Source organism: Gopherus flavomarginatus, chromosome 7 (assembly GCF_025201925.1).
Source record: "Gopherus flavomarginatus isolate rGopFla2 chromosome 7, rGopFla2.mat.asm, whole genome shotgun sequence".
NCBI lineage: Eukaryota > Metazoa > Chordata > Testudines > Testudinidae > Gopherus > Gopherus flavomarginatus.
The window spans coordinates 35,562,104-35,584,679 of NC_066623.1; the positions used below are offsets into that span (position 1 = coordinate 35,562,104).

Here is a 22,576-nt window from a genome sequence, read left to right on the forward strand (position 1 = left end):
TGCAGAGGAGCCATGTGGGGGGAGGATGGCCGGAGGAGCCATGGGCGGGGAGGCAGCAGGAACGGCTGGAGGAGTGAGGAGGGGCGCAGCATGGCCGCAGCACAGCCGGAGGAGCCATGGGGGGGGGAGGGCGGGCATGGCCGGAGGAGTGAGAGAGGGTGCAGCATGGCCGCAGCACAGTCAGAGGAGCCATGAGGAGGGGGGCGGGCATGGCCAGAGGAGTGAGGGGGACCACGGCCGGAGGAGCCATGGGGGGGGCGGCACGGCCAGAGGAGCCATGTGGGGGGTCGGGGCTGTGGGGGCGGCACTGCACAGCCAGAGGAGCCAACCAGGATGGCCCGGGGAACAGAAAGAGAAACAGAGCCCGGGCTCGCTCCCGCTCTCCTCTCTCAGCCTGTGCTTAGCATTACTTCCCCCCCCCCACCCCGCTGCCCTAGTTGTAGGGTTATTTCAGGACACAGCCCGCCTCTCTCGCTCAGAAGCGCTGCTGACGCCTGCCCGGCGTCTCCCGCGCTCAGGCTGGCGTTGGTCAGGTGAGAGTTCCCCCTCCAGGTTTCCTTAGGGGCTGCCCTTTCTCTGCAAGTCAATCTCCCCAGAGACCAGGGGGAGGCGGCGGGGGGTGGTGTGCACAGAAGTCTTTTCAAACTAGCAATGAGCTGGGGGACGAGGCGGACGGAGCTGCCAGTCGCCACAAGTGGTTCAGAAGCCCCTTGGGAGGGTGGGGGGCCCAGGATGCTGCCGAGCGCTGCTCCAGGGGGTGGGTCCAAGACTCCAAGGGGGAGGCGGTGCGGTCGGAGTGAGGGGGGGCTCATCATGGCCACAGCGTGGACAGAGGAGCCAAAGTGGGGGGCGCAGAGCGGCCAGAGGAGGAGCCAAGGGAGGTGCGGCCAGAGAAGGAGCCAAGAGGGGGTGCCTTTTTTATGTTTGCTCCCCCTGCTCTTAGAACCCAGCTACACCACTGGCTTGAAGAGGGAGTAACCTGCCAGTTCCACCCACATGTTTCAGAAGCCATCGCTCCGCAGAGGCCTGGGTAGCTCCGAGTCACTGATCAGGATACTGGGCTCTGTTGAGAGGAAGGTGGTGGACTCGTGATTCCCCTCACACATGGTGTATTCCTCCAGGTGCTGCTGTCTGATGTGCCTTAGGATCTCTTTTGACAAGAAATGGCTGTTGCTGTCTCCCGACTCTGGAAAATAAAATAGAAAACAAACACCACCGGCTTCAATGGGCTGTGATCCAAGGCAATCTGAGTCTCCAGCAAGCAGATCCTCCAAACCCTTCAGCAAGAAGAGGTACTATTGCTGCCCATGCATCTCACATCTACTTGGTGGGGCACTCTAGTGCCTCTAGTGGCAGCCAGGCCACAGCTAGAGGTCCAGGAGCTTAGTACAATATCAGCTAACCTAAAATGTACAGGTTCAAGCCTTGCAGCTGCCAATGCAGCCAGGTGTCTAGCATTAGACTTGCTAATTGTTGGCAGAAAGGGTGAAATGTAAAGCTGTTGGATGCTCTTCCAGCCAAACATTTTGAGGGGAGGGGAAAGAAAACACTTTTTGACCAAAATGAAAAATTTCTCTCTCCCCTGCTCCAAAAGGTGGAAATATTTCATTTATCAATGAATTTTGGTGGGAACCCCTGCCCCCTCCCCCAGTTTTACATTTTTCCCCAGTGGAAAACAGGGAATACACACAAAAAAGCAAGAGAAAGTAGGGGAAAAAAACCCATTCTCACACTTTTCCCACACTTTCTCCAGTAGAGAAAAGTGAGAGTGAGTTTTCCCCCCACCAAAACAAAACTAAAAAAAAACGGAAAATTTTCACTCACAATTTGAGCAAAATGAGAAATGTTCCTCTCCGAGTGTTTTTTCAGGAAGCTCTGGTGGGGTTTTGTCATCCAGTTCCAGCAAACTCAGGAGAAACAGGCAGAGGGCAAAACAGGCTATGTGGGGCTTTCCTACTCCACAGCATCAGAGTCACCTCTGAGGGATGGTGGCTGTGTTTTGGGATCCCCCTGTCTTAGAGCCTGGGGAGGGGCATCAGGGACCCCATTAATCAGGAGGCCTTGCACACGAAAGGTCCCCAATGCACTGCAGAAACCTCCCCATGGCCCAAGGGGCTATGGTGTGAGAGGATCTAGCCCCCCATGCCAGAGGAGCCCATGTGCATTAAAGGGCCCACGTGACCTATGATGGGGACCCTGAGCCCCTCTTACCCAGCACAGTGAACACCAGAGAGCACCAGTGAGATGATGGTATAATCCTGCTACTAACTGCCGTGCTGAGTGTGCGCCGGAAGACGCAGTAAGCTTCTGTGCCTGAGGATCAGGGTGTGGATAAGACCCCAGCACTTCTCCTCCCCTGGTGCAGTCCCCCAGCTCCTCACCCTCATACACAATGAGCCGGTAGCAGCCCACACATTCCTTGGAGTGCTGTAAGATCTCCCCCAAGGTCCTACAGAAGAGCTGGGCTTGCTCCAGGCGATCCTCCCTGCTGAAGGCGGCGCTTTCATCCTGGGACATAGCGTAGAGGGACTGCAGCGGCGGGGCGTACTCCACAATGCAGTAATACAGCTAGAGGGACGAGAGAGGGAGAGACCTGGTCATTACCCCAGCAGGCCTAAGACCACGGCTAAGGCATCCCTCCCCAGGTGGCTGGTCCCCGGGAATCCCAGCGCTACTGGCTGAACCTTTTGATGCCCCCTCCTATGCACAACACAGCAGCTGCCAGAGCTCTGCCAAGCAGGGTCATACCTAGGCTTTTGGGGGACCTGTGTGCCCATGCAAGGACCACCCCAGCTCCCTCCCCACTGGCCCCTGGCCCTGGGCAGCCAAGAGACTCCTCACAGCTGCCTTCTCTGCCTGCTCACGAGCATGGAGGTGGCTCTGCCTCTACGCTGGGCAGCTGGACTGCTGCAGTCAGCGCTCTGCTGTCCAAGCAGGCAGGGGGACAAGGCACTTCAGTGTCTGCCATGGCCTGATAGTGCCGGTGACAAATGGGAACAGGGAGAGGGAATCAGGGATGGTGATCAAGCTGGCAGTGTGTATACTGGGGGATGGAGGGAGGCTGGAACAGGAAGGCCTTATCCTACTGCATGGGGGTATATATGCAAGGCTGTTTTTGCTGTCAATACAACAGGGTCAGTGCAGCTTCTAGGTGTAGCTGTATTAATGCAGATAGGAGCTTTACTGCGTAGAGAGTTTGCATACAGCTAAGTAAACTGGGATTTTCCTGCAGAGGTTTATGGCTGCAAGGAAAGGCCTTGTGTGAATCCCAAGGCTGTGCAAAGGCATGTGCTTCTCTTCATCCCAACTGCTGGATGCTGTTCTGAACTGGCCCTTTGGAGGCTCTACAGCCCTATCTTGGAGCATGGCCACCTTTACACTATTCATGTCTCCTGGCTAGAAGTGGGCCCAAGCCATAATCCAGCACCTGAATTTCTCAACCATTTGGGGAATTTGGATCCACAGCTAAACTTTGTGTCCCAGGCCCGTCTCTGCTCACATCCATCCTTCCCGTGGCCCTTCAGCTAGAGAAGCGTGTTGATAAATGTACCTTTTTGTCTTCACCCAAAATTGTATAGATGCTTTGTTTGTAGCTTCTCCATTTAGTGCCAGCACGGTCCAGCTGCAGTGCCGGGAGATCCTTCCAGTACTGGATGTGGCTGTCAGCCTTCTGCAGGTCATCGTATATCTCACAGCTCACCGGGAGAAGGATGTGCAATTTCCAGGTCTCCTTGCACTTCAGCAAATTGTTATTGGCTCTGTTGAACTCACTGATCAAGTCTTTAAGGCCTTAGAGGAAAAGAACATGGAGCAGAGAGAAATGAAGTGAGGGTAGCAGCTTTCTGAATGGCTCATTGGCTCCCCTTTGATGTGTGCAAAGGAGGAGTTTTATTACAAAGGATTTTGTATTCCCATACAAACAGGGAAACAACTACTTACGTGGCAGAACTAACTTTAAGTACCCCACATAGTAAGACCAGGCTAGTCCATGTGCTACGTTGCGGTTGTTCTTTTCACAGATTTCAGACACTTCCACAGCAGAGGGACTCTACAGATTGAAGGAAGAAATGCCATAACTAAACCATCTCACAAGCTAAGCAGGATTTCCTCTCACACCTACTGGTGACTGTGTCTCCTGCCGTCTCTCTGAATACACCTGAAAGCCAAGCAGCCATGCTTTCCCTTGCATAAGCCATACACTGCAGGTCTAGAACTCCTCAAAGAGTTTATAAACCAACCCTACTCAACTCCCACAGCAGCCCTACAAGGCAGGTCAATCATCATCTTCCTTTAACAGATGAGGAAAGGGCGGCCCACCAGGGTTAAATGTCTTACCCCAACTCAAAGATCAGGCCCAATTCTGACCACACACACATGTGTAACTTCCAGGTCTGCTGTACACCACTATGAGGCCTAAGGCTTCAGTGGCACAGTTGGGAATACAGCCCAGAAATCCAGCCTGCAAGTGCCCTGTTTGAGATGCTCAAAGCCACCTAAGTGTCTGACAATTTTAGTGTGGACCAGTGGCTGGAAACCCTTGCTGTCCACACAGGTATGGCAGCTGAGTCACGTGATCTATCATCTGCATAGTCTACCTCTACAACCCATGAAATTACTGCATGCAAATTAGCTGTAGAATAAGGGTGGTGATTGGCTGAGTTACCTCTGATATCACCATGGCCTAGGAGTTTTGGCATGGCATGTCTTGCTGCTGCAGGGGTGAAATCTGAGAAGTCAAAATGGCCTAGAATTTAAAACTTGGATCGTAACTGACAGTGAATCCCAGTGGCGATTGAACCTGGTGATATTCTAAACAAAAGAGCTCTCAACCATTTTTGTAGCTGTGTTCATCACTTCTCCTTGACTCAACAGAGAGTCTAAATTTCAGCGTGACACAGACTGGTGATAATCCCAGAATTCTATTATATAGATTAGGTGTTCAAACCCCTTAGGCATCCTAGATCCTCCTTTCACACCAAAATCCTCTCAGTTCAAAATTTCTGTAAGGGTCTCTATTTCTCACCATAGGCCAAACTCTGCTCTCAGTTCTAGTGGTGTCGTAGATTCCAAGGCCAGAAGGGACCATTGTGATCACTAATCTGACCTCCTGTATTGCACAGGCCGAAGAACTTTCCCAAAATAATTCCTAGAGCAGATCTTTTAGAAAGACACCCAGTCGTGGTTTACAAATTGCCAGTGATGGAGAATCCACCATGATCTTTGGTAAATTGTTCCAGTGGTTAATCACTCTCACCATTATAAATGTACGCTTTATTTCCAGTCTGAATTTGTCTAGCTTCAACCTCCAGCTATTGAATCTTCAGTCTAGCAGAGAAAACTATAAAGAAGAACCCATTATTAAATATTTGTTCCCATGTAGATACTTATAGAGTGTAAACAACTCACCACTTAATCTTCTCTTTGCTAAAATAACTAGATTGAGCTTTCTGGAGTCTATCATCGTAAGGCATGTTTTCTAATCTTTGAATCTGGAGTGTCAATTCAGAGTAACCCTAATGAAGTCATTAGAAATACACTGGATTTACACTGGTGTTATGGAGAGCAGAGGGCAGCTTTGTAAGCCTGCAGCACTCCAATTAATTAACCCTTTGGAAACAGCAGCTAAATATACCTCTCTTCCCAAGCACTCACTTGAGTGCCAGGTTTAAAAATGCCAACATTCTAAAGTAGGAGTTCTGCGGATGCTGGGGATGGTACTGGAACCCTGGGGTGGTAGTTCTCATTAAAAGCTAGTTGAATTGAGTAGTCCGCTAGCTTCCCTGCCGAGACAGATGGTGGCATCAGGACGATGATATCAAATATTAATGGGATTGCTCTAATGAAAAGAATTTTGCTGCATCATGGCTTCTAAAACTATTCAGTTGGAAGAAGAGCAGCATGTGCAGACAAGGCAGGGTTCATCAGCCACAGCAAACATGGTGAGGTTCCATCTTACAATCATGGAAATGCAGGGCTGGAAGGCAGGCCCGGCTTTAGCAAGTGCGGGGCCCGATTCATGGGGCTTGTACTCACTGGGAGGCGCTCCAAGTCTTCGGCAGCACTTCAGAGAGCTGCGCTCCGGCTGGGAGAGCGGAGCTGCGGGGATTGCCGTGCTCTGGCTGGGGGAGCGGGGCAGCAGGGTTGCTTGGCTCCGGCCATGGTAGCGGGGTGGGGATTGCCGCGCTCCACCTAGACTAGCGGGGCCACGGGACTTGCTGTGCTCCAGCCAGGGGAGCTGGGCCATGGGGCTTGCCACGCTCCGGCCAGGGGAGTGGGGCCGCGGGGCTTGCAGCGCTCCTGCCGGAGTAGCAGGACTGCGGGGTTGCTGGGTTCCAGCCAGGGTAACGGGGCCGTGGGGCTTGCCACGCTCCAGCCAGGGTAGCAAGGCTGCGGGGTTGCTGGGCTCCAGCTGGGGTAGCGGGGCCATGGGGCTTGCCATGCTCCAGCTGGGGTAGTTGGGCCGTGGGACTTGCTGTGCTCCGGCGGGAGGAGCAGGGCCACGGGCTTGCATTGTTCCGGGTGGGAGAGCAGGGCCGCGAGGATTGCCGTGCTCTGGCCGGGGAAGCGGGGCTGCAGGGATTGCCACGCTTCGACGGGAGGAGCAGGGCTACAGACTTGCAGTGCTCTGGCTGGGGAGCAGGGCCACAGGGCTTGCAGCGCTCTGCCCAGGGAGCGGGGCTCCGGGCTTGCTGCACTCTGGCTGGGCGCAGGGCCCTCTTAGGCACGGGGCCCAATTTGGGGGAATTGGGGGAATCGGCCTAAAGTCCGCCTTGCTGGAAGGGACCTTGGGAGGGCATCAAGTCCAGCCTCCTGCGCTGAGGCAGGACCAAGTAAACCTAGACCACCCCTGACAGGTGTTTGTCCAATTTGTTCTTAACAACCTCCAGTGATGGGCATTCCACAACCTTCCTTGGAAGCCTGTTCCAGGGCTTAACTACCTTTAGAGTCAGAAAGCTTTTCCTAATATCTAACCTGAATCTCCCTTGCAACAGATTAAATGTCCCTAGGGATCAGAGATGAGCCTGACCTAGCAGCTTAGCTCTCCACCCTCTTTGTGATGCAGGATCGTTCCCTGCAGCATAACCCTCAGTGCCTGCCCCAGTCCAGATATAAAGGACCAAGGAATGTCTTCCACAGATATCTCATCCTGAAGAAGCATCTCCTATTATTAGTAGTGGGAATGCTTACTAGCGCTGGTGATTTTTACAGCCCAGACAGGATGTACAGCCCCAGCACAGCCACCTGCCACGTGAGCTATCTTCATTCTCAGTTTTCCTTTGCTCAGCTTCATCCCACTTCTCCTAGTTCTTCTTGTAAGGCGACGAATGAAGCTAGACTGAGATGAACAATGCTCCAATCAGCTTCAGATCAGCCACCGCAGGGGGTCCCAATGAGTTCACAACATTGATTGAGAAAATGATTAAGTTTAGTTGCTGCAATTTCCATGTGCACCTGCAATGAAACACCTTGGGATGGGTCACCACTTGTGGGGAATTCAGGACCTTAAAGCATGAGTCCATGATGTAAACTAGAGAACCCAGGCTCCTTAGCCAAAGGGTGTAGCTAAAGGACTCAAAATGTTATATGTGGCCTGTCCACTAGTGGAGGGCAGAGCGCCGCATAGCCTGGGTTACGCAGGCCTGGCCTATGCATGCCAGGATCACTGGGGATTCTCAAGGAAGCAGAGGGGTGTATTGCCAGGCTGCTGGGGATTGAGGTGTCCTGCCCTTACCTGAAGCCCAAAGGCAAAGCTGAGGAGCTGGCAGAGACAGAGGAGGATGAGGTTGAGGAAGAGTTGCAGCCCAGTATCGCCGAACAGGGCCATGTAGGCGCAGATGCTGATCAGCAGCAGGAGCATGTGGCGGCGCAGACTCGGGCTCAGGCAGGCAACCACCACCCTCCACCAGCTGCTGCGATATCTGAGGAAAAGGGAGACAAGGAGACAGGGCTGTCAGTCTGCACCCGGGAGATCAGCATGCAGAGGGGTTTCCAGACTCAGCACACCCCTGCCCTGAGAAGGAGAGATCCCCACTGCATTGAAAAGAACATAAGAATGGCAATACTGGGTCAGATCAAAGGTCCATCTGAGCCAGTATCTTGTCTTCCGACAGTGACCAATGCCAGGTTCCCCAGAGAGAATGAACAGAACAGGTAATCATCAAGTGATCCATCCCCTGTCACCCATTCCCAGCTTCTGGCAAACAGAGGCTAGGGACACCATCCCTGCCCGTCCTGGCTAATATCCTCCATGAAGTTATCTCAGTTTTTTTTTAACCCTGTTATAGTCTTGGCCTCCACAATATCCTGTGGCCAAGAGTTCCACAGGTTGACTGTGCCTTGTGTGAAAAGATACTTCCTTTTGTTTGTTTTAAATCTGCTGCCTATTAATTTCATTTGGTGACCCCTCGTTCTTGTGTTCTGAGGAGTAAATAACACTTCCTTATTCACTTTCTCCACAACAGTCATGATTTTATAGACCTCTATCATATCCCCCTTAGTCTTCTCTTTTACAAGCTGAAAAGTCCCAATCTTATTAATCTCTCCTCCTATGAAAGCCGTTCCATACCCCTAATCATTTTTGTTGCCCTTTTTTGAACCTTTTCAAATTCCAATATATCTTTTTTGAGATGGGATGACCACATCTACATGCAGTATACAAAATGTGGGCGTACCATGGACTTATATAGAGGCAATATGATATTTTCTGTATTACTATCTATCCCTTTCTTAATGATTCTCAACATTTTGTTCACTTTTTTGAGTGCCGCTACACATTTACTGGCTGTTTTCAGAGAACTATTCACAATGACTCCAAGATCTCTTTCTTGAGTGCTAACAGCTAATTTAGATCCCATCATATTGTATGTATAGTTGGGAATATGTTTTCCAGCGTGCATTACTCTGCATTTATCAACATTGAATTTCGTCTGCCATTTTGTTGCCCAGTCACCCAGTTTTGTGAGATCCTTTTGTAGCTCTTCGCCGTCTGCCTGTGATTTAATTATCTTGAGTTATTTTGTATCATCTGCAAATTTTGCCAGCTCACGGTTTATCCCTTGTTCCAGATCATTTATGAATATGTTGAATAGGACAGGCTCAGTATAGACCGCTGGGGGACATCACTATTTACCTCTCTCCATTCTCTTCCCTCCCCAGCCCAGGAGGTCCCTATAAAAGACTGTCCACATAGGTGGGGACTCAGCCAGCAGGGAGCAGATGGGCCCACTCTGGGGAAGTAACAGCTACGGCAGTGCCTGCTGCCTCCCCAACCAACACTGTAGAGCTTACTGGGGAAGGAAATCCAGCCCCAGTGTGGAGTGCCATTGCTGGGGAGCCTTCTACACTGGAGGCCTTGGGTTTTGCCTCAGCCAGGGCAGGCCCAGGCAGCCTGACTCCACTGGGGTGACATGGCACCCAGGGACATCTGAGATCTGGTGGGTTTGGACGTGAACCTGTACCAGAGACAAAGCAAGCCCTGAACCCACATAGGCCAACATGAGAGAACCCCCACAGATGATGTCCTCCCACGTAGATCCCATGGGCTTTAATAGATGTGTGGGACGTAGGCATGGGACATCCCTAAGTTGTGACTTAATAGTCATGCAGCTTCTTGCCTGGGCATTATGGGTAATGGGCAATCTGCAGAGTTGCTCCCAATAGTAAAGGCACAAGAGACTAGATAGAGAGAGAGAGAAGAGGGAGGGATTGAGCAGAGAAACTTGAGGGACATCAACAGAGAGGAGCGTGGGGCAGATGGGAAACCATCACTGACCAGATTGCAAAGCCCATGCTTCTTTGTATTCCTTTACGGCTCCTGTATAGCTAGTAGGAACCATGCACCTATGTTTGCCCGCCTTCCTCACAGGGATTAGTTCTCTTACTTTCTTTCCTGGACCATTTACAAGTGCCAGCCTGAGCATGCCTCTCAAGAGCAGAGAGCTGTAAACTCAGTCACCTGGATTGCACGTGCCAAATCTCTTCCATGAAGTAGCAAACCCCTCTGAGCAGAGCTCCGATCTGCAGGGCCGCGAAGTAGAAGGTGATGTACTCTGCGGGATGGTGCCAGGACTGCTCCATGTGATACATGGCAAAGATGCAGAGAACAATGAAGCCCCAGGTTGCGTAGTGAGCCCTTCTTCCCCGAGGTTTGGGGATGATTGAGGAAGTTTGGACACTGGGTCTTTCCGTTTCATGAGACATCTGCAGCAAAGAGACACGCCCAGACATCTTAAACACTGATAAAAACAACAACCCTGAGGACAGTCCCAGACATTGTTAAAAAGCAGCTAGGGATGAGGCAAAGGGACAGGCACAATCAATAAGATGGATTTCTAGAGTGTCGTGAAGAATCCCAAAGCACTTCATAAACCTATACAATTGATGCACTGATCACTGACATGAAGCCACCTCTGGGGTGGTTTAGCCCTGCATGTTATAGGGCACTGCTCTGAAATGGTTCTTTCCAAGGGACCATGGCATTGGGGCTGGTGAAGCAACAGGGACATGGGCAATCAGGCTGAACACAGGGCAGATCCAATGGCCCCAAATCTTGGTGGTGGTGGGGGGAGAAGTTGCAGCAAGAGGTGACTGCTAACCCAGCCTAACCTGGATGGGCAGGTGCCCTCCATCCCAACTGTGTCCTACCCAGACTACTTGTAGATCCCCTGTGCAAATCTCTCTCATGCACACTTCCCACAAAGGGCTGGAATTTGGCCTACGTGCTCTGATTCGGTGGAGTGGTTAGTCAGTCATCTTCCCCACAAGGGCTCAAAAATGGCCCTTAAAATGTAAGCAGCGACTTTTGAAAATCTAACTTCAAAGCTTTCTGAGGGTCCTCTCTTTCCTGCTTCAGGAGCTCTTTAAGGCCAAGTGACCCTCTGTTACCGTGGTGAGAGAGGATCAGACTGAAAGGAGCTTGTTATGGCTTTAGAGAATTTGTGACCAGCTAGCCATTTCATGAGACCCTGGGCCAGATCCTCAGGACTAGCCTTTGGGTGCTTGACGTTAAGGCGGGGGGGGGGGGGGATAAGGTGGCACAAAGATGCCTCTAAACCAGCTTTGCAGCTCCTTGATCCTGTGGCTGCTGAGACTGGTCTTATCCCAAAGAACAACTTAGAGCAGTCTTGGGGCTTCTCTACTTTGTGCTGGCTGCCAGTAGCCCCAAGGGACCATTCTTGCAGCTGGGGAGTCCCAGGACAGGGAGACACCCATTGCCCCAGATGTGCACCCAAGACTGGGAGGAGAGGTGGCTTGAAGATGCTAAGTTGGCTCTATGCCAGCCCAAGGAGAGATTTACAGAGGAATAAATTAATGAGAACCTCCATCATCTTCCTCAAACACCAGCAGGCAGCAAGCAGCTGCCATAGAATTTTGCAGTGTTCCCAGGCAAGCAGCACTGAGGAGGCTAGACCAATATCTTGAACCTTGGGTTCCTTTCTGATCTGCATGAACTCATTCAGGATCCCATGGGGGAAATAGCAGCCTCGTTTGGGCCCCTCTGAGCTAGGGGTCTCTGAAAAGACCAAATGCCAAAGCATTTGGTGAGGTCTATTGTATTAATTTAGATGGTCTATATGGGCCATAGGTGTTAATATCACCCCGTTACTGTTTAACATTAAACAGTGTTAAGCAAGTGGTATACAGAGACATTACTTTGCTTAGTTTCATAGCAAACACCATTCAAGAGCTTGCTAACCTTTTATTAAAAATTTAGAAAAGAAGGAAAAACAGTTAAAGCATTTTAAATATAGAGTAGTAAGTAAAATTTATTTCAGCAACTGTTTTCTTTTTTCTTTTCTGGAGAGAGATTTTAGAAGGAAGAGAAAAAGTTAGTTGAGATGGGTTGGATCCATCATTGTTACTGTTCCTGTTAAAGTGGAGTCCTGTTTCCTAGAAGACAAAACATGACGAAGACACACAAAGGGGTCAGAAAAGAACAGCAAAGGTAGAAAATGCAGCTTCTGGCTCTTTCAGGTTGATATTTTTTACAAAAATTACAAAAAAAAGTTTGGTGTTGCAATAGCTTTTGGTGGTTTGAGATTTAATGTATAGTTAATGTGGTAGCAGCTTTTAATTAAGTTGGCATTTTAGTAAAAGATTGCTTTAGCAATCTAACAATTTAAAATATTATTTTCCTACTTTTCCTTTTCTAAAATACTTTTACATTAAACCTTTAAAGTTTTTACTGTTTATAAAAACTACAAACCCTAAAATAAAGGGGGGAAAAAAGAAAACAAAACAAAACATTTGTTAAAAAAAGGTAAAAGAATTTATAACTTAAAAAAACACTTTTTAAAAAACAAAAGCATTAATGGTTGGCTTTGCAAACGAGAATAACACATGCAAAATTTTAAAACAAATTTTTGTTTTAAATCAGCTTTAAAAAACAATTGCTTGTTTGCTAAGATATTAGCTACTGGATATGTATTAACCCTTTAGGCCCCATCTTTGGTGCCAAAACTGTTACACTAATTTAGATGGACTGTATAGGCCAGGGGTTGGCAACCTTTCAGAAGTGGTGTGCCGAGTCTTCATTTATTCACTCTAATTTAAGGTTTTGTGTGCCAGTAATACATTTTAATGTTTTTAGAAGTTCCTTTTCTATAAATCTATAATATATAACTAAACTATTGTTGTATGTAAAGTAAATAAGATTTTTAAAATGTTTAAGAAGCTTCATTTAAAATTAAATTAAAATGCAGAGCCCCCCTCGGACTGGTGGCCAGGACCTGGGCAGTGTGAGTGCCACTGAAAAACAGTTTGTGTGCCACCTTTGGCAAACGTGCCATAGGTTGCCTACCCCTGGCATAGGTCAAAGGAGTGAATGTAACACTCTCACTGTTTAACGTTAAACAAGGTTTTGGGTTGGGTATACAGAGACTTTAGCTTGCTTAGTGCCATGGCAAACAGACTAATAAAATCATTTTAACCTTCTGTCATAGGTTTCACCCCTACTCTGGACTTTAGAGTACAGATATGAGAACCTGCATATGAACCTCCTAAGCTTAATTACCAGCTTAGATCTGGTTTTGCTGCCATCATCCAAATGTTTGAGTCATATGGAAAACTCTGTCCTCTCCCCCAAAACCTTCCCCTCCCTGGGTAGCCTTGAGAGACTCCTCCACCAATTCCCTGGTGAACACTGATCCAAACCCCCTGGATCTTAAAACAAGGAAGAATTACTCCTTCCCCCTCCCTTTTTCCCCCACCACAATCCCTGGTGAGTTCAGATCCAATCCCCTTGGATTTAAAAAAAAACAGGGGGAAAAATCAAACAGGTTCTTAAAAAGAAGGCTTTTAATTAAAGAAAAGAAAAGTAAAAGAAAGACCCCCCCCCCCGGGAGATAGCATACAAGCTGATCTCACAGACAACAGATTTAAAACACAGGATGTTCCACTGGGCAAAAACCTTAGTACACACAAGAATATCCAAATTCGATTATTCCCCTAATTGCACAAAGACAAGTTACAAAAGAAAATAAACATAAACCTATTTATTCTTTTCTAAAACTTATTACTCTGATAAGAGGCTGGTTCCTTGATCTTCTTTTACTCCAGCTGAAACTGAAACTGACTCTCAACAAAGGAAACTTCCCTCCTTCCTTTGAAACATCTTGTTCCCCCATTGGTTCCTCTGGTCAGGTGTCAGCTAGGCTAGGTGAACTTCTTAACCCTTAATAGGTAAAAGAGGCATTAACCCTTAACTATCTGTTTATGACACCTTCTATTAAAAATACTGAAAAGAAGGAAAAACAGCTAATACTTTACATTTCAAATGCTTTAACATAGACTTATTTTAACGCTTCTTGTTTTTTGTATTTTAGCTGGAGAGAGGTTTTCAGATGGAAAAAACTCCATGTTTACAGTCGTTTAGATGGTGTTAAATATGATAATAACAGGGTTTTTTGGGGTGGAGAAAAGAAGTTAGTTGAAATGGACTCAAGCTGTCATTGCAATAGCTGTTGAAGTCCAATTCCATTTCCTAGAAGACAAGACAAAGATACACGAAGGGGACAGAACAGAGCACCAAAGATCAAAAATGGCGCTTCTGTCTCTTGATTTTTACTTGCAACTTCTACTGCTGGAGAAACACAAGCAGTTTTATTAGCTATTTTGGGACTCAGCAAACTTGTACCAGCGTTGGGCGGTTTAGGGCATTGCATTTGGCTGCCTTGGTTTGATCACAGGGTACGGCTGTGTTGTAAAATGTACACATTTGGCTGTCTAAGCCAGACTCTGGTTAGACAGAAGGAAAGGTGTGGAAGGAAAAGGACACATTGGAGGGGAGGGGCAGGGAAAAAGCCTCACAATGGCATTTGGCTTGGTTTCTTTGGCTTGGTCAGGAAATGTTTTAAGATTAGGATGACAAGGACCCGGGGTCCCAGGACAAGGCAGGGGTGATAGCCATGAAGGTGAAGCTCATGTAACACCGACAGACCCCGGTCTTCAGCAGCTCTTTCTCTCCGCCACTAGATGGGATAGAACACCACACTCGGAGGTGTTTGGGTTACACTCCTCCAGCAGTCAGTTTTTCTTTTTCTTTAAGTCTTGTTCTTTAAGAACCCAAAATGCGAGTGATGAGTGGAATAGCTCCTCCCGCAGAAGCAGCAGAAAGTCCCTAACAGTGGGGGGAGGCCCCACCCCATCCTTCCACCCAAGACCCCACCCCCAATTGCTCTTCTTCATCCACCCCCAGCCCCATCACTTGCCCTTATGTCTGGGAAAAAGTGGGAGGGCCATGGCCTCCTGGCTCCCCCATTCCCATGGGCGACAGGTTTATAGAAATTTTGGTGGTGCCCAGAACCTGCCCCCGCCCAAAGTCCGCCCTCCACCTGCCCAAGGCTCTGGGATGGAGTTTGGGTGGGGGAGGAGGTCTGGGGTGCGGAGGAGTGCAGGGTGCAGGCGCTAGGAGGGAGTTTGGGGATGGGAGGGGGTGTGTAGGGAGGGGGTGCAGGCTCTGGGAGGGAGTTTGGGGGAGGGATGGGGTGCAGGGGTGGGGCTGGGTTTGGGGTGGGGCTGGGGATGAGAGGTTTGGGGTGTGGGAGGGGGCTCAGGGCTATGGAAGAGGGGTGGGGTGTGGGGTGAGGGCTGTGGGGGTGGGGATGAGGGGTTGATGAGGCAGGAGGGGGCTCAGGGTTGGGGCAGATGGTTATGATGCGGGGGGAAAGGGCTCTGGAGGGGCTGGGGATGAGGGGTTTGAGGTGTGGGAGGGGCTCAGGGCGAGGGTAGGGATGTAGGGTGTGAGGGTTCTGGCTGGGGCTGGAAGTGAGAGGTTTGAGGTGTGGGAGGGGGCTCAGGGCTATGGCAGAGGGTTGGGGTGTGGGGTGAGGGCTGTGGGGTGGGGCTGGGGATGAGGGGTTCATGATGCAGGAGGGGGCTCAGGGTTGGGGCAGACAGTTAGGGTGCAGAGGGATGAGGGCTCTGGCTGGGTCTGGGGATAAGGTGTTTGGGGTGTTGGAGGGGCTCAGGGCTGGGGTAGAGGGTTGAGGGTGCGGTGAGGGTGAAAGCTCTGGCTGGGGGTATGGGCTCTGGGGTGGGGCAGGGATGGGGATGAGTTTGGAGTGTAGGCAGGCTGCTCTGGGACAGGGGCCAGAGAGGAGGACTCCCCCCAGCTCTTTCCCTGCCAGCAGCAGCGAGCTTTGGGGGAGGAGCCCCCCTTTCCTGCTGTGAAAGTAGAATGAATTATATTGTGAAAATAAGAATGGATTAAAAAAATGCTGTATGTACCTTTAAGCAGAAATAAATGTTGAAATACAGGTTTCAGGAAAAGAAACATTAAGGCATGAACAATGAGCCCACTTAAGCTAATGGTGAAACATTAACTAGAGATTGGTAAAACTTAGTGAGGAAATTAACTTTGCATGTCTAGTCGCTGGTAAACTTGTCTGATTCTGCTTCCTTTGTTATCTTGTTAAGTTCGTGCCCTTTTATCTGTATAAATAAGATAGTTGTGTCTTGCATGGTGCTCACATTATCTGGTGTTATTAGCAGAGCGCTGTGCTACTAAAACAGAGTGGTCTGACAAACTGTGAGTCCTGAGTCTAACTTTGACACCTCCCCCCCAGCTGCACACTCACCCCCACCACTGTCACTGCATGTGCTCCTAGGACCCATCTCAGGTCCAGGAATCCCCCTCACCTCCCCCATCGTGGGTGCCAGGGGGCGCTGCGTGCGCCTCCTCCTCTGCTGTTGCCCCTGACTGTAGCCTCACTGGGGATGAGGGATGGGGCTGCCTCCTTGCCCAGCATGGGGCAGGAGCAGTGACTGTGGGTGAGGGGTCCTGTGCTGCTGGAGGGTCCTGCTGGAAAAGGGAAGGGTCTGAGGGGGAAGGGCAGGCTCAGAGTCAGTCTGCCCTGGCAGTTGATATGGATGGCCCTAGGACCCTGCGACAGCAGTGGCTGCAGGGAGGCAGCATGGAGCTGCAAAGAGGCAGGGACGCTCTGCTCCCACAGGGCCAGCAAAGGGGGGCCGAGGGACACTTGGGGGAGGTGCAGGGGGGCAGCAGGTGGGGCCGGGCAGGGGAAGACCCGGCCCCAAACATTGGTGGAGCTGGGCCCCTGGGCTCTGAATATTGCTGGTGCTTGGGCACCATGTGGGTATATAACTCGCGGCCCATGGCCTTTCCAGCACCCTTGCCCTCCCCTCATTATTTTGTCCGCCAATTACAGTAGCCCTAATTTCTGATTTTGGTTCACTGCTTGCTGGTTTTACACTTTTCTTGTTTAACAAACACAATTTTAAGTGATAGTTGTGCTTGAGTTATATTAGTAGCCTTTTTGTTTGGACTCATTTAGTTTTTGTGTGGTCCTTGTGCAACTTCTCCCATTTACGCTTCTCATTACAGGGTATTGTGACGTATGAATTTACATATAGTTTTTACAGTTGAGCTCACAATCAAGTTAAATTTCTAGGCCCAATTATGACAACATAGTCCCCCTTTTTAGTTAATCAGTTCTCCATAGGATCAGACCTTTGATTTGGTTCATAACACCACAATTATAAACAAATTATAAACAAAAACCTTATTTTAGTTTAAACCCATAGAAGAACTACACCTCTACCCCAATATAATGCTGTCTTCAGGAGCCAAAAAGATCTTACCACGTTATATCGAACTTGCTTTGATCTGCCACAGTGCACAGCCCCGCCTCCCTGCAGCGCTGCTTTACCGCGTTATATCCGAATTCGAGTTATATCAGGTCGAGTTATATCGGGGTAGAGGTGTATTTGGTTGTACTTTAAGGTTTGCACATTTTTTATTTTAAAATTGGGATTTACAAATTGTATTTGATTAGACGTTAGAAAAATATAGTTAAACTTTTTAGCCATTAATAAAGCTAAAATCTTATTTAACCCTTCTGCTGGGTGGAGTCGGCAGCAAGAAGGACTGCGTTCAATATAAAGGGGTTCCTCTTAACACAACACAGAACTGGTTGAAGCCCCCACCTAGTAATCTGGGAAAATTTACCACCACCCCAGAGTGCCTTTAAGAGCCAATACTTCCCCTCTCACGAGCACTGAGTGTGTGTATTACAAAAGAGAACTTTTCATGAAAAGGAAAAGGGAACCAAGCATTAGTTTGGGAAAATACAACAACCACATTTACCAGTACGCAACCCTAAAGGAACCCAGCCTCACAGCGGATTAGGCAGTGTCCTCTGCCTCAGTTTCCCACCTTGTGGTGGGAAAGTCCTACAAATAAATGTCCCTTTAACACATCACCTCCTTCCCCTCCCCCCGCCACTGCACCCTACTCACAGTTGGCTGTCTTTGGTTAACAAACACCCAGAGTTCAGAGGTGTGTTCACCTCTCACCCCAGAAAGCGGGGAGAGGCACCAAGCAATGTACGCAGTCACTGTGCACCCTGTAACTGGCTGTTTGCTGTTGCCTCTGCTGCCACTGCTTTACTCGTGCAATAAGAAGAACGTTGCATTCCCCGGCTCTCAATACTGAAGTGATCTATAACCCAGCACCGGCCAAAAGGGATCATTTTGGCAAAGCAGATCCATCATCATGCTGCATACCTAGGCAGAGTAGGCATGACTATGCAAAGTCAGTCTGTTCCTGAAGTGTCTTCCCTCAGCTCATCACTAGATGTCAAGGAGAGCTCATTCACACCCTGGTTACACTTACAACTTATTTTATTTGTAGCTAAAACAAAGCCCTGGCTGTTGTTATATTTGTAAGATGTTTAATAACAAACCAGTTTTTGTTATTATTTTTTGTCTGTGCACTTAGAATGGATAAAGATGGAAAAAGAGTTTTCTTTTTTGCTGCTGATACATTTAAAACTACACATTTATATTTCATGCACTAGTGGTTAGATTTGCTTATTTGGAGAAAAAGCTTTAGTGCTGATGGTGTTTTTACCCAAGTGCGTTGCTTTTAAAAAGATAGCCGCCAAATGATGTTTATTGGAATTATTTTTGTATTTGTGAGCTATTTGTAACACCTAAAGGCAGTCAAAGTTTGAATCAGAGCTGTCAATCACAGTTAATTCAAGCAATTAACTCAAAACAAATTAACTCAATTAAAAAATTAATCACGATTAATCATAATTTTAATCTCACTGTTGAACAATAATAGAATACTAATTTAAATTTATTATAAATATTTTGGATTTTTTTTACATTTTCAAATACACCTCTATCCCAATATAATGCAACCCAATATAACACAAATTTGGATATAATGCAGTAAAACAGAGCTCTGGGGGGCAGCGCTGCACGCTTCAGTGGATCAGCACATCAGCATGTCTGGCTCTGACACACTGCTCTCAGTGGCGTGTTAAGGGTGCCAGGCTGGGGCTGAGGGGTTGGATAAGGGGCAGGGGGGCATCTCAGGGGGCGGTCAGGGGACAGGGAGCAGGGGGGTTGGATGGATCAGAGGTTCTGGGGGTGGGATGGTCAGGGGATGGGGAACGGGGACGTTGGATAGGGCATGGGAGTCCTGGAGGTGATTAGGGATGGGGGGGTCTCTGGAGGGGGCAGTCAGGGGACAAGGAGCAGGGGGGCATAGGCAGGGGGTGGGATCTTGGGAGGGGTGGTTGGGGGTGGGTGGTCAATGGAGGGGGTAGTCAGGGGACAAGGAGTGGGGGGTTGGATGGGTCGGGGGTTCTGAGGGGTCAGTCAGGGGGTGGGAAGTAGGTGGGGTCAGGGCAGGCATGTTTGCTGACTATTAATAACGGAAATGCTCGAGGCCAAAGCAAGTTCAATATAATGCTGTTTCACCAATAACGTGGTAAGATTTTTTGGCTCCCGAGGACAGCGTTATATCGGGGTAGAGGTGTATATTGATTTCTATTACAACACATAATACAGTGTATAGTGCTCACTTTATTATTTTTATTACATATATTTGCACTGTAAAAAAACCCAAAAGAAATAGTATTTTTCAGTTCACCTCATTCAAGTACTATAGTGCAATCTCTTCACTGTGAAAGTGCAACTTACAAATGTAGAATTATTATTTTTTTACATAACAGCAGTCAAAAACAAAACAATGTAAAACTTTAGAGCCTACATGTGCACTCAGTCCTACTTCTTGCTCAGAGAATCACTCAGACAAACAAGTCTGTTTACATTTACAGGAGATAATGCTGCCCACTATTTATTTACAATGTCACCTGAAAGTGAGAACAGGTGTTTGCGTGGCACTGTTTTGGACTGGGTAGCAAGGTATTTACATGCCAAATGTGTTAAACATTCACATGCCCCTTAGGGCAATCTACAAGTTGAAGCATGATCTCTTTCTCACAATCACCTGGGACCATTTGCTGGGATCTCAGAGAACTGGCCTTCTTGGTTTTGCTCCCATCTATCAGAATCCTCTTTTTTGCAGCATGCAGCAGAGAGAGAGGCTGGTCCAATGGATAGAGAGCTAGCCCTGAGAGACCTGGGTTCTACTTCCCACATGGACTTCCTGTATGGCCTCAGGCCACTACCTTAGGGACAGAGTTTCAAAGCTTTTCAGGCACCCAAAGATGCAGCTAGGCATCTAGTGGGCTTTACAAAGCACCTAACCTTCCAGGTGCCTTTGAAAATCCCATTAAGTTCCGAAATACCTTTGAAAACTGGCCCTTAGACTCTCTGTGCCTCAGTACTCCATCTGTACAATGGGGATAAGAGCACCGCTCTACCTCACTGAGGGACTGTGAGGAGAAATAGGTTAGACATTCACATGCATCCGACAAAGTGAGTATTCACCCACGAAAACTTATGCTCCAATACGTCTGTTAGTCTATAAGGTGCCACAGGACTCTTTGTTGCTTATTAGGTTAGACATTGTGAGGCGCTCAGATACTGTGGTGCCACATGCTATCCCTTCCCTTGGTTTTGGCCCCTTCTTTTCACCTATCCCCCTCACATTTCCCTCTTTTCTTAATGCAATCTTGGCTGTATGTCTTCTGAATCCCCTGTGTTCTGTCTTAAAGCACCTCCCCTCTCCCCCGCAGAGGCATATCTGTTTTACAGGATCATCTAAGGACTTCCAGATCCTTAATTTAATTAACAGCCCTTTCTTATCTGAGTATCAGAGGGGTAGCCGTGTTAGTCTGGATCTATAAAAAGCAGCAAAGAGTCCTGTGGCACCTTATTGACTAACAGATATTTGGAGCATGCATCTGACCAAGTGGGTGTTCACCCACGAAAGCTTATGCTTATTCTTATCTGAATCACTCTGCCTGTTTGTAAATGAAAGACTGACTAGCTGCCTTAGGGGCACAACCTGGAAGCCCCACCTCCCTGCAGAACTCACATTCCACATAGGTATCAGAATGGAAAGAGAAGCTCTGTGGGATAGCTGCCCAGAGTGCACTGCTCCGCAAGTGCTTAGGGTGACCAGATGTCCCGATTTTATAGGGACAGTCCTGATTTTGGGGTCTTTTTCTTATATAGGCTCCTATCACCCCCCACTCATTCCCGATTTTTCACATTTTCTGTCTGTGAAAAGTGCTGCAAGTGTGAACACGCTATTGTGCTGGCAGCTGTCACTTTGAACACACAACAGTGGTTTTCCTTCAGCACTTTCTAAGCAGCACTGTAACTGCCGGCGCTGTTACTTTGCCAGTATAGACGTGCCCTCAGTTAAGAGCTCTGCCTGGGATTAGGACATATGCCAAAACTGAGGGGAGGAGGGCAGAAGACCTCCACCCCCTTTAAATGACACCCCTGATGCTGGCTGCCGAACCATGGCCCTGCCCCCATGCCGCCCCTTCTCCCCAAGGCCCTGCCCTTGCACTACCCCTTTCCACAAGGCCCCGCTTCTATGCTGCCCCTTTGCCCCAGGATCCCCCCATTTCGGCACTCCTGGCCTAGGGTCACAGAGGAAATTGGGGAGCAAGGAGATAAACCCAGGTCTTCCAAGCGCTAGGTTAGTGCAGACCTCAATTCCTAGCTACCTACTGAGCCTTCCCCCCTATACAGAATGGCAATTGTACTTGCGGCACTGGCCATGACCTGATGTCCCAGGCTGGGTCCTTTCTGTCCGGGTTTGGTACTAGTGCTCATCTCCGCAGTATCAGAGTGTCCCTCATGTTAGACTGACAATGGCCAGGGACTTAGTGACCGTATATAGAGCTCTGTTTGGGGGTGGGAGAGAGGGGGGAGTACTGGCCAACAGCTGTGGGAGGAAACCTGTGTCACCTACAAGGTCCTGCAGGGTTAATGGAAGATGGTCAGACTCTGGGTGAGTCTAAACTCCTCAGGTCTTCCAGTGCCAAGCGGGCAGCGTGGGATGTGGTTCTGTCAGGAGGATGACTGCCACTCCGGTGAGCTCACGTGACAACATTCTGGGAAGCGGTTTAAGAGAGAGAGCCTCCCTCCACCAGACACCTCCCAACCCTATTCCCCACCTCCGCCTCCCAAGCCAGCACGGACTGACCAGTCCATAGGCGGAGAACCACTGCCAGTGGGATCACAGAGCCATGGGCCTCCAAAGGCCCGGCTGCCTCCAGCTTCCAAAGCGCCAGTGAATAAGAACAAGGCAGAGACAGGGTCAGGGCCAGCCGTATGCACCAGCATGCTTGGTGCGGCACTTATCAAGGGGCGGCACTTTTTTTTTTTTGCTTGAGGCAGCAAAAAACCTGGAGCTGGCCCTGGGCAGGGTTCAAGCTGTCTGTTAGCATTAGGTCTGGCCCAGCTACCCAGGCACTGGAGGGTGGGAGCTGCTCTGCACCTGCTGGGGAATGCTGTGCTCACCTGTGCAATTAACAGTCCGTGGTTCTTGAAGCTGCTCTGATGTCTCCTGTTCTGGTGGTTTGCTCCACGCCCCAACCCACACACTTACAGCTAGTGCTTTCCGAGGCAGGTCGAGAGCAGAAATTGGAACCCGTCGCTCTGCCACACGACAACTGAAATCTTTGCATGAAGATACCCAGGGTGGGGGTTTGTGGAAACTCATTCAGAGTCTGATGATTCATTGAGAAGAGCAGTCCAGAGAATGAAAATGAAACCAGCAGCCTGTATGCAATTAATCCCTTCCAGTCCTCCCACCCAGGCTGAGCACTCTCATGTTCTGTGGTCACACAGGAATCTGCAGCGCAGGGGCTGGGTTCTTTGCAAAGCTGAGTGGGAAGTT

The 22,576-nt window shown here is 49.1% G+C and overlaps 1 protein-coding gene across 1 annotated transcript; it reads right to left on the minus strand.

The window, feature by feature from the left end:
- Positions 1–640: 640 nt before the first annotated feature.
- Positions 641–22,315, minus strand: STING1 (stimulator of interferon response cGAMP interactor 1). Its single transcript, XM_050962766.1, has 7 exons — positions 22,198–22,315; positions 9,956–10,200; positions 7,733–7,919; positions 3,940–4,048; positions 3,551–3,789; positions 2,382–2,568; positions 641–1,186 (listed from the first exon to the last, which is right to left on the minus strand). Exons 2-7 carry the CDS (start codon positions 10,198–10,200, stop codon positions 1,002–1,004), a joined length of 1,152 nt encoding a protein of 383 aa, XP_050818723.1. The 5' UTR covers positions 22,198–22,315; the 3' UTR covers positions 641–1,001.
- Positions 22,316–22,576: the final 261 nt, after the last annotated feature.